General features: G+C 39.7%; 2 protein-coding genes across 2 annotated transcripts; both read right to left on the reverse strand.

The window, feature by feature from the left end:
* Window positions 1–356: 356 nt before the first annotated feature.
* GEMIN4 (gem nuclear organelle associated protein 4) lies at window positions 357–5,633 on the reverse strand. Its single transcript, XM_053457329.1, has 2 exons — window positions 5,521–5,633; window positions 357–3,740 (listed from the first exon to the last, which is right to left on the reverse strand). The coding sequence occupies exons 1-2, from the start codon at window positions 5,528–5,530 to the stop codon at window positions 565–567; spliced, it is 3,186 nt and encodes a 1,061-aa protein (XP_053313304.1). The 5' UTR covers window positions 5,531–5,633; the 3' UTR covers window positions 357–564.
* A 3,146-nt stretch (window positions 5,634–8,779) lies between these two features.
* Window positions 8,780–14,949, reverse strand: GLOD4 (glyoxalase domain containing 4). The gene is made up of 9 exons (XM_053457330.1): window positions 14,824–14,949; window positions 13,616–13,665; window positions 12,816–12,936; window positions 12,427–12,571; window positions 11,587–11,723; window positions 11,147–11,233; window positions 10,248–10,361; window positions 9,580–9,666; window positions 8,780–8,955 (listed from the first exon to the last, which is right to left on the reverse strand). Exons 1-9 carry the CDS (start codon window positions 14,911–14,913, stop codon window positions 8,890–8,892), a joined length of 897 nt encoding a protein of 298 aa, XP_053313305.1. The 5' UTR covers window positions 14,914–14,949; the 3' UTR covers window positions 8,780–8,889.
* Between the last annotated feature and the right edge of the window lie 176 nt (window positions 14,950–15,125).

Raw genomic sequence — 15,125 nt, forward strand, 5'->3', positions numbered from 1 at the left:
TTACTCCTTTAAAGGCTTAAAGGCTTAAGACATGGGATTTAATTTATCAAAAACATTAATCACACTATAGCTTTAGAAGATTGCAGGATGTTTCACACATTGAAAATGGAAGCTGAGGGAGAACGTCTTGTGATCTGGGTTGTACCTGATCTACAACTGTATGTCTCCTAAAGATATTACAGGGTTAACAGACTTTCAGGGCTGTGTGGCTTCATTGCGTTGCTTGCTCAGGTCTGTGTCTACCAGGTAAAGTGATGCCACAGAAACCGACAGAAGCTCTGCTCGATAAACGAGATTGGGTGACTAGCTGCCAGGTTTAGACTATAAAGACAACAAGTTCCTAATAACAGATATTATTGCATATTAGCTTGATGCTACATTTACTGGGGGGGAAAAAACTTCAAGCAAAACACATTTTTCATTTTGCAAATAATTGGCTTCTTCGTTAAGAGGAGATAGCTACTTTTGGTTACTTTTTATTTTTAGGATGGTGCTCAGCTTACACTAACCTTTACAATATTATGGCAAAACTCTACAAGGTTCTGAGAACATTGATACCCAATGCTAGAGTTTTCCAATTTTCTGCATCAGCGTAGCACGATGTTGGTCATTACTCACATTCTGAGTAATGGACTTTAAGAAGTGTCTCTCGTTGGCTCTTCTGAGGAGGCTGTTTGTGGATGTGTCTGCTACTCTCAGAGCTTCATACAGAGACAGGATCTCCAGTGACAAAAAGTAAAGCGGTTCACATGTGTTGTCTGGCATCATTGCCATTATATGGAGCACGTGGCAGAATACCTGAGTATAGATGAACAACACCTCCTGAACATAGTCTGCTTCTGCTCCCTCGGGCTGTACCTGAAGGTTAGTGCCTGGTAATTGTTTCTTGACAGCTTCCAGAATATCAGACATACAACAACAGTACAGTCTTGCTAGGTGCTTTTGTCCTTCGTGTGAAAGCCATTCTGAACAACTAGAACTGCAGAGAAGCTGGAAAACTCTGAGTAAGAGAATAGAGAATTGTAGGTTGTACGCAAAGGGGCGCAAATTCAGAAGAGGCATATACTGTACATATTCCAGAGTGTATGGTACATGGAGTAATTGTCTTTCTAAAAGACTAACCACCACCTGGGTTAGAAGCTTGCATTCTTCTGAACTGCACGATGGAAGGACTTGGATCATTGCCACTAGAAACCCTTTGCTAAATAGATTCACTTCCTCTGGGTCTTTTGTGTTGACTGAAAGCAAGGAAAGCATTTGGTCTTTCATATCGGAGATGCAGCAACACTCTAACCATGCCAAAAGCCCCGTACCAGGACCATATTCTGGAAGGTCAAGTGCACGCCACTCATCTTCTGGAAGCTTACAGACGTCAAATAACGAAGCAGGGACTTCTTTCTTAAAGTGCCCTCCAAAGATCGGATTTAGCCTGAGACAGACAACCCAATCTAAATGCTCCATTTTTCTTTGCAACCAAAACAGAGACTTGTTCCACACGTCTGGAATATATTCAGCTTCTGGAATGATTGCATCACATATTAACTTAATGATTTCAATGATTAGTTCTTTGGAGCCTAGTGTAAGGCAAAATGGTTTATCGGATTGTTGCCAATACTTTGTATAGCTATTGAGAAGCTTACACAGAGACAAGAGGAGTGGAAAAGGAGAGCACAAGAGCATCCAGTGTTTACCACCAGTTTCTGAAGGGAGATGTATATGCAGAGCCTTACGAAGTATTTGTAAGCACAACTCAACATAAACACCCTCATCTAAAATATACGGAAGAACAAATGTCTTAACAACTTCTTCTGGGTTGAGGAGTCTGGATGTGGCCGTGTCGGAGGTTTCAGAAGGGTCCATTAGAAAGGTCAATAAAGATAAAAACTGGCTCTCTTCCTTAGCAGAGGAAAGTTTGCCCCAGCAAGTATTCATTAAACACTGGGATACTAGGGAGCTTTCAGAATTCTCAAAACCCCTAAAATGTAAGGCAGGAAGAGAGGTCAGTATCTTCCCTAAAAAGACATGAGCACCATGGTTTACCACAGCAAAGTGGCATGCTTTGTTTACAACAGCTTCTGGATGCAGCAGGGCTAGTCTGGCCACTCTAGAAACAGCCTTAATTGCACTGTAATCTGTAACACTTTGGGAGATTTGATTGAAAGTTGTGTTAAGCTCCTCCTGAAAGCAATCGGTAAATGCGTCCAGACTGTGAGAGAGTCCTTCCTTACCCCATGAAGACAAAACCCTAAACAGGACTCTATCCTTTTCTATTAAAGAGAGTTCAGAAAACAAGTCTAAAATAACACCGGAAACTTTCCGGATTACCACCATATTGAAGCCACCCTGGGTAGATACAACCTTTACCACTGTTTCTAGTAATGTGAAAATCAGGTCTGGTTCTTGAAAAAGCGCATGGTTCCTTTTTAGACAACCAACCCAACTGCTGGAAAAGGCCCAGGTAACATCAGATGCAAAAACAGCGCAGACTTCTTTGTGGCGGTCCATTTTTTCATCAATGATCTTCATGGCAATTGAAGCCACTGCATCACTGTCATTCAATTTACACCTTAAGAAAATATTTGGAGTTTTCTCTTGAAGGCTACTGATACACCGTGCCAATTCCAAAGCATCACCTTTTTCTTCTTCAAGAAACATTTCTTTATCTCCTGATGCAATCAGGATTTTGTGTAAGGATGCAAGGCTGTCTGCCATCCTATAAGCTTCATAGCTAACCTCCTCAGTGTCAGTCATATGCTTTGCCAACTCTTCCCCCCACTGAAGCAATAGATCTTTGATAAGATTTAAGCCAAACTTCTGAGCGTCAAGTGATAATGTAAACCTTGCAGCTGTGCCCCTATGCCGAAGAGTCCTTTCTCCTTCACTGATCATTTCTGAAAGGCTGTGATTTTTGGCTTCTGTGCTAAGAAAATAAACAATGGCACCAAGTTTTTCCAAATAAAGGACTATAGGAATGGCTTCAAGCTCATTTTCTGGAAAAGCAGAGACACACAATGTTTCCGCCAGGTTTGCAATAGTGCGGCACTTAAGCTTGTCATTATTAATGTATTGCCTTATTTTATGAAGACCCTCTAAAAATATTGCAAGGGTATTATCGGCAGGTGTCAGGGCCTGCTCAGGATCCGGTTTAAATCGCTTTGATCTCTGGCAAGGTTCATCAGTGGTCTCCGACAAAAACTTAGAGGCAATGGAAGAAAATACCAGAGTGGTCTCATCCTGGTGATTATTGCTTGTTTTCATCACCTCCCACCAGACGTTCAAAAAGAAAGAGACATCTTCAAATGAGGTTTCATCAGAAACATGGTTAACAATCAATGCTACTTCTTCTGCCCAATAGCACGTAGGAAGCGCCAACAGAAGCTCTGCGTATAGATTTGTGGATTTTAGTGATTTGAGCAGTTCAAAGAGAACTGTGTGATTTATTTTTGGGATTAGGTTTTCCACCGGAAAGAAAACATCCTCTTTCCATTTCCTTTCAATGTCGGCGTAAGAATTCATGGACCTGCAAGATAGAATTTTGGCCCAAAGTATAGCAATGGCTCTTTTTCTCCATTCATGACAGTTTGACTGGCTGATTTCCTTTATAGCTGTTGTAATTGGCTTTTCAATAACAGGCCAGTCTGATTTACTTGCCTCCTGCAATGTTTTGGGAAGGATGAGTTTTTCTGCTAGTAGAAAGGATCCTTGGAGTACCACAGTTTGTTCACATATATTCCAGCTTCCTGCATGAAAGCAATATGAATAGTTACCTACAGGGAATTATTTTCTGACATTCGCTGACCTGCAAAACCATACCGCTGTTCACAGATTGACTTAAAATAATTTAAATATTACAGCAGTTTTTTTCCCATTTACCTTGCAATGTTATTATACTACCAGGTACTATAACCAGTAATATATTGATTTGTATCGAATAACCAGCATGGTGTACAAACTAGTAGTTAACAGCCCCCCTTTGTTGAATAAACTCCTTCCATTGATATACTGAGGCATTTTGGTTACTATTATAAATCATGTCTCAGTCAGCCCATAGGTTAATATAACAAAATATGTTTCTATAAAGTGGTCTAAAAAATTCTGTGATGCCTTTTAGCAGACCAGTATTTATAGAGTAAGATGAAGAGTCGCATAAGCGTCTCAGAGCTCAGTATTCCCTTAATCAGATGGGAACAAACCTCAGAGAAAGTGGCACTAAACCTTTTCAGATCCTTAAGACCCTTAACCTTGATTGTGTGCTTACAGGTGGGTAACTTATGACCCATGGGGCAAGCCTGTCCAAGTAGCTCATAAAACACATTTCACAGATAGTAATCAACCAGGAGATTCTGATCTTTGTTTCAATTTCATTATCTGAGAAACAATGAGGGCACAGTAAAACCATGGGACAACCCAGTAGGGCGTCCCAACGTCAAGTCTGAAGAAACCTGTCTTAAGACATTGATGTAAACGTACGGCTTACCTGGTGAACTCACTTCCACCTGCTTGCTCTTCTCTCTGGAGAAGCCAGTCCCCAGTCACACAGGAGCTGGCTGTATCCAGAAAGCACAGTCAGATCTTTACTTTACAGTAAGGATCCATTTGTGTGGAAAACAGCCACCATTTGTACTGTTGGAGACTGGTTTATTCAGAGAAGACTGTGGACAAGGTTGGAGAAGGTGGCACAAGGAAGGGACCATTGACAGGTACGTAAATGTCTTTTTTTTCTCCACATATACTCTTGAGCATGATTATGCAAATCCTTGTATTAGTCTAAACAAAGCTTACTGTCACTTAAAGTGACTTTTCATCTTACTCCATAAAGGTTGGTCCACTAACAGGTACAGCAGACCTCTGCCTGTTTCTACTTGGTGTTGCTCTTTTTCTATATAAAAAGATAACATTTTTTAATCATATGATCAGGCACTAAAACCTTTTTGCAGGGTAGGAGGCCAAGTGCACAAATGGATTTACCCCTCGGACTTTTCAAAGAGTAAGACTGGGGGGTTAGTGAAACTACTTTCAGGTCTCAAGGAACTGTTTTAACTAATTTGCTCATTACTGGTGTCGTAGATATTTAGTTACATTCTCTCCAACTTCGGTTGTGAAAAAGCAGAGTATCCAAACACTCGTCCTACTTAAAGATGCTTAATAACTGGTTTAACGGACACAATCATTTGCGCCTGCTTCCCGATTTCTTGCTCCAAATAGCCTTTAGCTAAAGTTAACCCCTTCTCACAGTCTGACCATGAATAAGGATTTAGAGTACTGAATTAGGCAATAATAATGTATATTAAAAGAAAAAAAAAGAACATTTGGAGTCAAAGATTAACCAGTCTGGGTTACATTTTAAAGGTGTTACAGTTACGTTCCTAACACATCCTACTAGATGCTAGACTATTATAAATCTGCCACCCTACTAATAATCACAGGCCAAGCAAACATAAAATTAACGACTGGTCGGCCGAACCTTGCAAAAAACTGAATATAATATATGTATATATAAATAAAACAATGAGCACTTACCGAAATCCATGTTCCTTATTCTTGCTACTGATTCATCAATTACCTAAAAATATATATTTAAAGTTTTAATTATTTAATACCCACTTGTTTTTCTTAAATCCCCAACTCGCGTTATCAATAGAGTCAAGTCAGTCCTTATTTTTTTCTTGCTATTTAACAATAATAATTGTAATGTCAGTCTGCTTCACAAACCACGTGACAGCTACTCCCGCAAAGTGTCCGTATGCGAAGGCTACACCGTTACCGTTACTGACACTCTAACTGCCACAGTCACACGGCTCTCGCGCCTGTACCTCTTTCGTTAGAAAGCAGGTGAAATCCCGCACACAGGCTACAGGAAGCGGCGGGTCGCACTAAACACCTTTCCCCCTCTCCAGATGCGTGACGTCATTAGCATGCGCGAGGTGATGCACGCTTTGGCTTTGCTACTGACCGTTCGTTCCCTGTTGTCAGGCTGAGCATGTCGTGTTTATCTCCCGTATGCCTTTTTTTTATTTTATTGATTTCTATAAATTGTTTGGCTTCAGATTATCGCTTTGGTTATATATTATATACATATGTATGTATGTTAATTTGCGTATAGCTAGATCATCATCTTTGTCTCTTCACCACCAGGCTGCATGGAGTACCCTATTCCAAGTGTCCCTGTTTTAGGAGGGAAAAATCCAATCCCCCTATGCTTTTTCCTCCCCTGATGTCCCTTGTTTGCATGAGTGCAGAATGCTTGCTGGGTGTGTTGCATGAGTTTATTGGTATTAACACCTGTTATTGTCAGTTTAATACATTTTCAATTTAAATGATAGTTCATTCACTTTTCCCCTTCTGTAATAGTGTTATGGAAAATGCTTGTGCTGCAGAAGTTATATGCAGTATGATGGGTCATCCTGATTGATCAAATCATTTTGCACCCTAAGTATATAGGCATTTACCTTGCAGTGACTTGGCTGTAGAGTACAAGTCACCTAAACCGTTTCTCTCATCATTGCATGCATTTATTGAAGCGTATGCATTTTGTATTCAATCAGTGTATTAACGGTGTCCTCAATTAGAAAGTGTGTTAACATGAAAAAGAGTTCAGGCTTATTGGAAGAAACTGCACCCGAGGTAGGGTACCTGCTCCACCATTCCAGAAATTAAAAGAAATTACTAAAAGGGAACAATCGTCAGATGAAATCCCCAACACGCTGAATCATCAGGCACCACCAGGGAAACAAACTTGGTGTAGCAAACAATATCACACACCATAATATTTTATAAGAGGGTGCAACAAATCCCACGAGCCAGGTGGCATATTTCTCCTGGATTTTTAGATCTGGCTAAAGTTTTTTCTCCCATTGTATATTGGTCTCTACGAGGGTACCTCCGTCTAGCTATTGACAATACCAATTTAGGTGCCAGTATATGTGTCTGGGTTGTTTTTTTATCCAGCACTGAGGGTCAAATACACCAGGGCTTGACAAATTTGTTGTGAATCTAGGCGCCAGGTAAAAAAGTTGTGGGGACAAATGTTAACCCCTGCAATGCCACGAATGTGTCATACACAATTGTGGCATTGAAGGGGTTAACGCTGCACTGTCACTCTCAGGGAGCGATCAGGCAGCAGGGGGGTGTTGGGGCTGGTCTCCAGACTCACTGGGAGACCAAAGAACCCTCTCCCCTGTCCCTGAAGCTGCCTCTGGCAGCTGGGACTCAAATTGCTGGTCTATAGACCAGCCATTGCAGGGGGAGTCTCTGATGACTGCTGTAGGCTTCCATGCCTACAGGAGTCATCACAGGGCTTGTGGGGGCTCGTTTTTGCTGTTGCTGGTCTGCCTGGAACCAGGCAGACCACCGGCAGCAGAGCCCCGTACAAAACGGGAATTAACCCCTAAATGCCGCGATCGCGGCATTGAAGGGGTTAACGCTGCACTGTCGCTCTCATGGAGCGATCAGGCAGCTGGGGGGTGTTGTGTCAGGTTACCACACTTGTGTGGGGACCCAATCAACACACAACCCCCTTCCCTGAAGTTGCCTGTGGCAGCTGAAAACGGGATTGCTGGTTTTGCAGCAACCTCGTTTTCAGCCTACAGGCTCACTCCTTGGGAGTGATCTCAGGTATGGGGACGGGCTCGGAGTGGCTGTGCTGTCTGCCCAGACTCCTGGGCAGACAGCAGCACCCCCGTGTGGTGACAGCCTCTTACATCCATAATTTGGCTGACAAAACCTAGGCGCCAGGACAAAATTCTCTGTCGCCATGGCGACCTGGCGCCTGGGATTTGTCGAGCCCTGAAATACACAATGAATTAAATCTTCTTCCACACATAACTGGACTTACTAATGTACTGCTCTGATAATATAATGTACATCTGGCCCTGGGATCTGATGATATAATTTAGTTTTACAAGGAATGTATACCCAAGATCTACAGATTTAAATTTGTCTGTTTAGTAGTTAAGACGAAAAAGGTATTGCATTTCTATATAAGGTGGTCTCCAAAATGGTAGTTCTGAGATGACCACATAGGGCAGCTGGCAATATCTAGCCAGAGGTTTTTTTTTTATCAGTACTATTTTGCATCGCTATAGAAGTTTAAGGAAAGTGTTAAATAGGTCTTATTCTTTGTGGCTGGAAACTCTATTACATAACATGGATGGCTTTAAAGTACTGCCATGTAAAAGAGTTATTCAAGAATTGTGTGAGGTTTTTCTTTGTTCTGATCCAGGATTTAACAAATGCATCTACTGTTTGCCAGCGTGCATGCATGTTATAATCAGGAAATGAAAAAGGTGTTAATATACACACTTTATTGGTAGCACTGTTGTGTCCCTTTAGTTTCCCAATGTTACTTTTTAATTGGCATAACCAAGTTAAACCTGCCAAATCCCAGCCCTCCAAGCCTACACCATTCTCTTCTTGCATATCTCTCTCTATACACTAGTCACAAACCACTTCGCTCATTGGCCATCTGAAGACTCCAAGACTTCCTGGGACGTAAACCAGTTCTTTCTAATAATTGGGAAATGGAAACACCGATAGTATGTAGTTAAGGAATATGTGTAATAGTGCGGCACACGAAGGCAGCACAAAGAAACCTTTTATTGGACTAGAACTCCCATCACGGGCTGTTGGGAGGTCAAGCATAATGGGCTTAGTAACTGCCAAACAAGGACATTGTAAATTGTTAATCAGGGCGAGATGACTGGATTTCCACAAGGTCTTACTACAATTCCCATTATTTCCAGCCAGTAGTCCAACAAAGCAGCATGAAGGCAGCGGAATGTATCAGTTACATTTTTATACAGATTATAAAGCATGCCGATAACATTTTATTTCTTTAAAGCACTGGCCAGGAAGGCTTCCAAATATTGTACACAGCGGTGTCATTTACACCTAGGCTGAAGGCTTCTGCATTTTGCGCTTTGCAAACCACTCTTCACTCTTGTCAGATGCCATTGCCTGGAGAATGAACAGAAATAAATTACTAGACATCTCCTAATAGTAATATATCCCTTTTTAGTAACATTTTTCCCTTTTTACATCCAACATGGAACCGTATAGCACATTATGACAAATATCACTGATGCTTGCATACACTAAAATGAATGGTCTGTTAATATTCAAACATAACTGGCTTCTACAAATTCAAAGCCGCTATATGGTTTTCAACTGAGAGAAAAAAGCGAATTCCTGCAAGTTTCAAAAAGGGTTCATCAATTACACCAGTCATAAAGGGGATAATTGCAAATACGAAAAGCAAAAGCCATCCGTTTCCATTTGCAAACAAAGTTTAACTAAAAGGAAGTGATGACAGTGAAACTGCACACATGGGTGTCTTCCAAGAGCCTCTACAATGTCAACATCTAGTACAAACAGAACACGTGTATTGTTTCCAGCTCATATAATAAAGTTCTGCGGGAAGCTAATAAAAGGTGGCCCATACGACTGTTCAGAACTACATTTGAGGCATCCAGAAATGCCCCTAAAAATATAAAGTATAACATTAACCGTTGATGACCGTTTGTGAGAGACCGGTTCTTCAGTATGAATAATGATATTATTAATGTGTGTGTGTGCGCTTACATCGTTTAGAAGTTTGTCTGCGTTGGGATCAGTCTGGGAGAGCTCTCGAAATGCTTCATCCCCAACAAAACAAATTTCATGTCCATCCTAAAAATTAAAAATAGAGTATAATATAATTCAGTTTCTAAAGATTAGTGAAAAATTCCAATTTGCTTTGTAGTCCAATGTTTTACGCTTTGCTTTACTGGCTGTAAAAGTCAGTTATAACAGCCTTGCCCATTGTTTGTTTAAAACGCAGAGTTGACAGAAGGATTAATATTGCCAGATATCTAATTCCAGCTGTCATCTGCCAGCTTGGACTGGTAACCTGAAAACATCTTCACTAACATTTCCTCCAACCACGGCATAAATCAGGAGGGGGTTCCTTTATTGTGCCAAACCTCCCTGTTACTCTTATATTAAACTTTTCTAATAGAGAAACGTGTTTAAAGTTTACTTCAAAATGCTTCAATGTGGTCATAGTCACCAAAAACATTGTCTTACCCCGACACTTTACTTCACTTAACTAAATAATGTATAGTTTGAAATGTAACCTTTGGTACACGATAAACGTGGACAAGTCACATGGACCCCAATGGACCATTCCTGCTCCATGTTGCCAACTCTATCCCAGAACTTCTGCTCATGTACAGAAAGTATAGTTGCTTATGAAATAATGCAGTCCTTACAGGATCAGCCAGAATCACAACTTGGACTGTAGCTTTTCCAGGTGTGTCCAGGCTCACGAGCGGAGTTAATATCTTCTGGTTCTCTTTTTTCATCTGAGCCTCAATGCCTGGGAGCTTAGCAAACAATGAGAGAGGAAAGAAATCAGCCACACCTCTTAACATAATTCAGCAGCACAACAATGACGGCCTTCCAAGGAACCCATTACACATTAGAACCCATTACAATTTAGAAGAAAAGACCTTGTTATCACTACCTCATCAACATGAAGTTTATAACGAATTAACAATGTATTCAACAACTAGCTTCCAATTATAGGCATGACAGATAAAACATATCTTTCCACGCTTGGAATGACGCACCTTAAAATATATAATTTGTGTTCTGGTGAATTGAAATGTTTTGTTTTTTCTATGCATCTAACCTAATATACCATAATTTTTATGGATTTGTTACATCACAGCAGTTTTTTTTGCTACTGCTGGAAACTACCATATGAAATTCTGGTGTAAATAGCAGTAAAACATTATACACATGAATCACTTGGTGGAAAGTTGTAGGCAAAACAAGCCAGTTATGACCCTTATCATAGTTTTAACTGAATGAACCCCACTGAGCTGTCTCTCTCCATCAGACAGTGCTAGGGAAGTTTGGGGGGCACACCTGGCATGGCACAATGTCTGATCCCCTGCATTTTAGCAGAAGTCAGATTCCCCCCCAATTAGCTGGTAGCATGTCCTTTAGGCAGCAATCTGATTTTCTTGTAACTATTTTAGATAGTCTGGAAGGAGTTAAAAATACATGTTTTCATTTTCAAGTGAAGTTCTGCTTTTGCTGCGAATAGGTAATTTCTTACAAGGATGAAGGTGCTCAATATAATCCTCCACTAATTAATTCAAACCTCATCCTTAGGGCAAGCAAATGCGATTCTCCCAAAAGCTGTTCCATGGTCCACAGTTCTACCAATATCCTGAAGCTCCAGCTTGCACTGCAGTGGAAAAAAAGACATTAATCCTACACCATCATGGGTGTTCTGTGTGGGAAAAAATTTCTACCGCTTTACAGTTTGTTATAGAAATAAAGTGCAATATATTTAATGATAGCAATTCGTTTTTTCCCATTAAACCATGCCTGAGAAACCAGTGTTTTCATAAAAACTATTTGCAACTAAACTAATAAATATGACTTTTGTGTGTGGGGGGGGACAGTTAATATATTATTGTTTATATATGTCTATACTCAAACTAAATAAGTATAATGTATAACACATTTATATAACGTTTTGATGACTAAAAACCAGTATTAGTGACTCTAGGAATAATATTTAAAAGAAGAAATTACCTGGTTATCTGCATACCCCAAGAGAACATTCTTTTTTGACTCATCCTTGTTAAAAACAGTCATCCCCAACAAGCCAGACCAATAGGCTATAGATTTCTGAAGGTTTGATACAGCAAGGGTCACTTTTTGCACAGGATCTGCAAAAAAAAAACCCCAAAAACCAAGAAGCGCATTTGAAAAGATTTTTGCTTTGTAGGGTCTGACACAAGCACCTCAGCTAAAGAAAAACAGACATATCTGCGTATATTTTCATCATTGGTTTTTTTCGTATAATATTAAAGGGGAAACATCACACCCTTTAGCATAACTAAATTATTTTTTGTTTGACAATTAGCGTGGTAAGTGTGCGCATTATCTAATGGATTTCAAATGCAGAAGCTTCAACCCATCATTACAAAGGCTGCCTTTGTAATCATTCATCAACAGTTACAAGCTTAACAAGGGTGGAGATAAGAGAATGGGCAAGAATAACCATGTACATCTTTAAATAGGATTTTTATTTAAATAAAATAAAAACTTTCCTCTTGGTATACATAAAAGTAGATTTTTAATGAAAAGAAAATTGCTAATTTTCATAGGTAAAAACCATTGCATAGGTCTACTTAGGATGGAGAATTGTCAAAATTGGGATCAGAGATTCCCACAATAGATGTTAAGGCAATTTGCCAACTAGAATAGGGGCCTACGGAGAAATCTTAGAAATATAAGATGGCCTATTATACACTGAAAACCAGGATCCGTCAACGTCAATAACAGTTATAACAACCACTCTGTATTATTATTCACACAAAATATAACCAGATTGCTAACCATTCCATAACAATAACTAGTTTCCTGTACCTGGTTTGGCTTGGTCTTTGTCTTCCAAATAGAACTTATATCCTCCTGGAGCTACAGTCTCAAATACACCAGCAGATACTTCAGATAATGGCCATTTCAATTGTCTTGCATTAGCTATAGCCTGATTGGAGTGAAGTGTGATCCCCTGATGATGAAATAAAAAGGGGAACCCATATGTTACTTACTGAAGTATGCGTTTGTATTGTGTTTGCATTTCAACTGCCTGAACTCACTATACATTATAAAGAGCAAACAGCAATGAGGTTCTCGACCAAGAAGAACCGTCTCTGCATAATGCAGTTAACGTGACTTAAAGCCCTCAATGTGAAATCACAAACATCTTTTCTATAAACATAAAGAAGTTAGCTCTGAGTAGCCAACATACTTACCAAAAAGTCATCACCTAGACGATACTCTCCAACCCCATAGTTGTAGGTCAGTTCAACAACAAAATGGCTATCCTCAGCTCCATAACCAATCATTGTTTTACTCCACTTTCCATCATAAGGGCTGCAAAATAACACACAATAGTGAATATAATTGCCTAAAGCTATATAGCCTATATAATAAAAAAAATTTTTGCAACAGGAAAGAGGCAATAGATGAGCTTACTAGAGCAACGTTTATACAGTATATATAAAAAAAGACAAGTTTTGCATACATATTTGTTAAAACTTTATCACGGATTCTTCTTTTTAATTTTCTGCACAGAAATGTATCTATTATGCCACACGCTTATATGAGCTGAACAGTTGACAGTCTGAGCTGAAATGTGGGGTTAAACAGAGCAATAAATGTGTAGGATGGGCGCAGAGCTCTGACTGGGACAATGGAAGACTCTTAAGCACCAAGGCAATCCCTCGAGCTAAAGAAAAAGCAACCTCTCAGTCAAGAAACGATAATCAGTCATCCACACATATCCTAGGGCAGGAGAGGGCTTGCAGGTGAAGCCAAGTGGCCCCTTGCCCCTTCCCTGGTAACTGGCACACATATTTACACACATCCTCAAATTTGCACAAACTTGCTCACACACATTCATGCTCACAAAACACTTGTACATACACTCTCACTCTTACATATAGCCATACATACAACATACTCTTTACCCTCTAACCCAGTCACTCCCTTCTTCAAAAGGGTTACATTTACATGACATAACTGTAATGTGATTGAATATCTTTGTTCATACCCATTGCAAGTGGCTTTACAACCTTCTTCAAACTCCTCATGCCTAAGGACCTGTAACAGAAACATTCAATGTTTTACTTCTGTACTCAATATAAAATACTTTATTAGGTTAACAATACAAAACAAATAAATGAACTGGCACAGAGGAAAGTATAAAATATTTAATAAGCAAGCTAACGGCATTTAACATTTCTAGAATAAGATATTTCATATTTTTCCAGGAAATGCTTGTTTATGCTTGTTTTTTTTTTAAATCACTTAACATGTATCTCTACCTTACGCTAAACTACAAAAATAATCACTATTCACAAAATTCAGAGGAACTATAAACAGAATTTTATGTTTCCATTTTTTATGTGTATGTTATTTTGTTAGTGTGTCAGTGTGCATGTGTAATTATGTTTGTGTGTTGGTGTGTGTGTGTGTGTGTGTGTGTGTGTGTGTAAGTATGTCAGTAACAAAATAAAAAACAGAATCCTATATTGTTTGGCTGACTCCAAATTTATCAGCTCCTGGTAATCACCGATTCTGCCGGCTAAATGTAAAAAAAAAATCCTATATTAAAAAAGAAAACATATAAAATAAAAACATTAATTTGTTTAAATAAACTAATAAACATATTTATTGACCTGACTGGCCACACAGACTTTATCACATGAGCTGTGCCTGGATATTTTATGGTTAACTACAAGACAGTATGATTACAATTGAGTGTGGCCGTTTTGTAGATGGCTTATCCACAAAACGGGCGCCCTAAATTGGAATCATACTGCCTTGTACTGAACCATAAAACCAGGGTGGCGGATCTAAACATTGCACTAATAATTTTAAAACAGTTTTAAGCGATGCGAAGAAACAACTTTAATATTCTTTAACAAGCAAATATGTTTTATTTATTTGAGAGGGTAGTAGACAAGACCCAAAGCCTCCCAGCAGAAGCGGCAGCGGAGGAAATTAAAACATGCTTGGGGTAGGTATATGGCTCCTGAATCTAAGACGAGACAGAAAGCCGAGTAATATTTGAGTCGTTACAATATTTAAAAAAAATAAAAAAAAAGCTATCTATGCACTGGACATGGTAAAGATCGAATGTGCCTAGAAAGTTCCCATAGGTTATTCGTAAGCGCAGAAAGAAGAGGCATGCTTTGATTTCTAACCCTAAATAACCACTAGAAATTGGGCCATCGCCTCCCAGGCCTCTGCCCTTACTTTCATGCCCAGCAGGTCTCTGTAAAACCTGACGGTCTGGGGTCGGTCTCCCACTTTGAGGACATAGTGCAGGGCTCTCCTACTCCCCATGTTTACTGCAGCAGCTGTCTTCCTTACAACCGGCGCTTTCTGATGACATCATCCACGTCGGTCACCATGGAGATGACGCTGCATGCCCATTTTACAGGCGATTGACTTACACTTGTTAAGACTTCAGAATAAAGCAAGTTGCACAGTGACCAGCAGTCATATTATACCAGAGTACACTCGCCCATATGTGTTACCCGTTAATAATAATAATA

The sequence above is a fragment of the Spea bombifrons genome, chromosome 2 (genome assembly GCF_027358695.1).
Source record: "Spea bombifrons isolate aSpeBom1 chromosome 2, aSpeBom1.2.pri, whole genome shotgun sequence".
Classification (NCBI taxonomy): Eukaryota; Metazoa; Chordata; class Amphibia; order Anura; family Pelobatidae; genus Spea; species Spea bombifrons.

What these genes read in the sequence shown, in the direction of transcription:
- GLOD4 (XM_053457330.1), bottom strand. Translation starts at nt 14,913, where the DNA reads ATGGGGAGTAGGAGAGCCCTGCACTATGTCCTCAAAGTGGGAGACCGA. An exon ending in GAGACCTGCTGGGCATGAAA is followed by an intron (nt 13,666 to 14,823) that starts GTAAGGGCAGAG and finishes TTTCTGTTACAG; the next exon opens with GTCCTTAGGCATGAGGAGTT. An exon ending in GTCTAGGTGATGACTTTTTG is followed by an intron (nt 12,572 to 12,815) that starts GTAAGTATGTTG and finishes TTTCATCATCAG; the next exon opens with GGGATCACACTTCACTCCAA.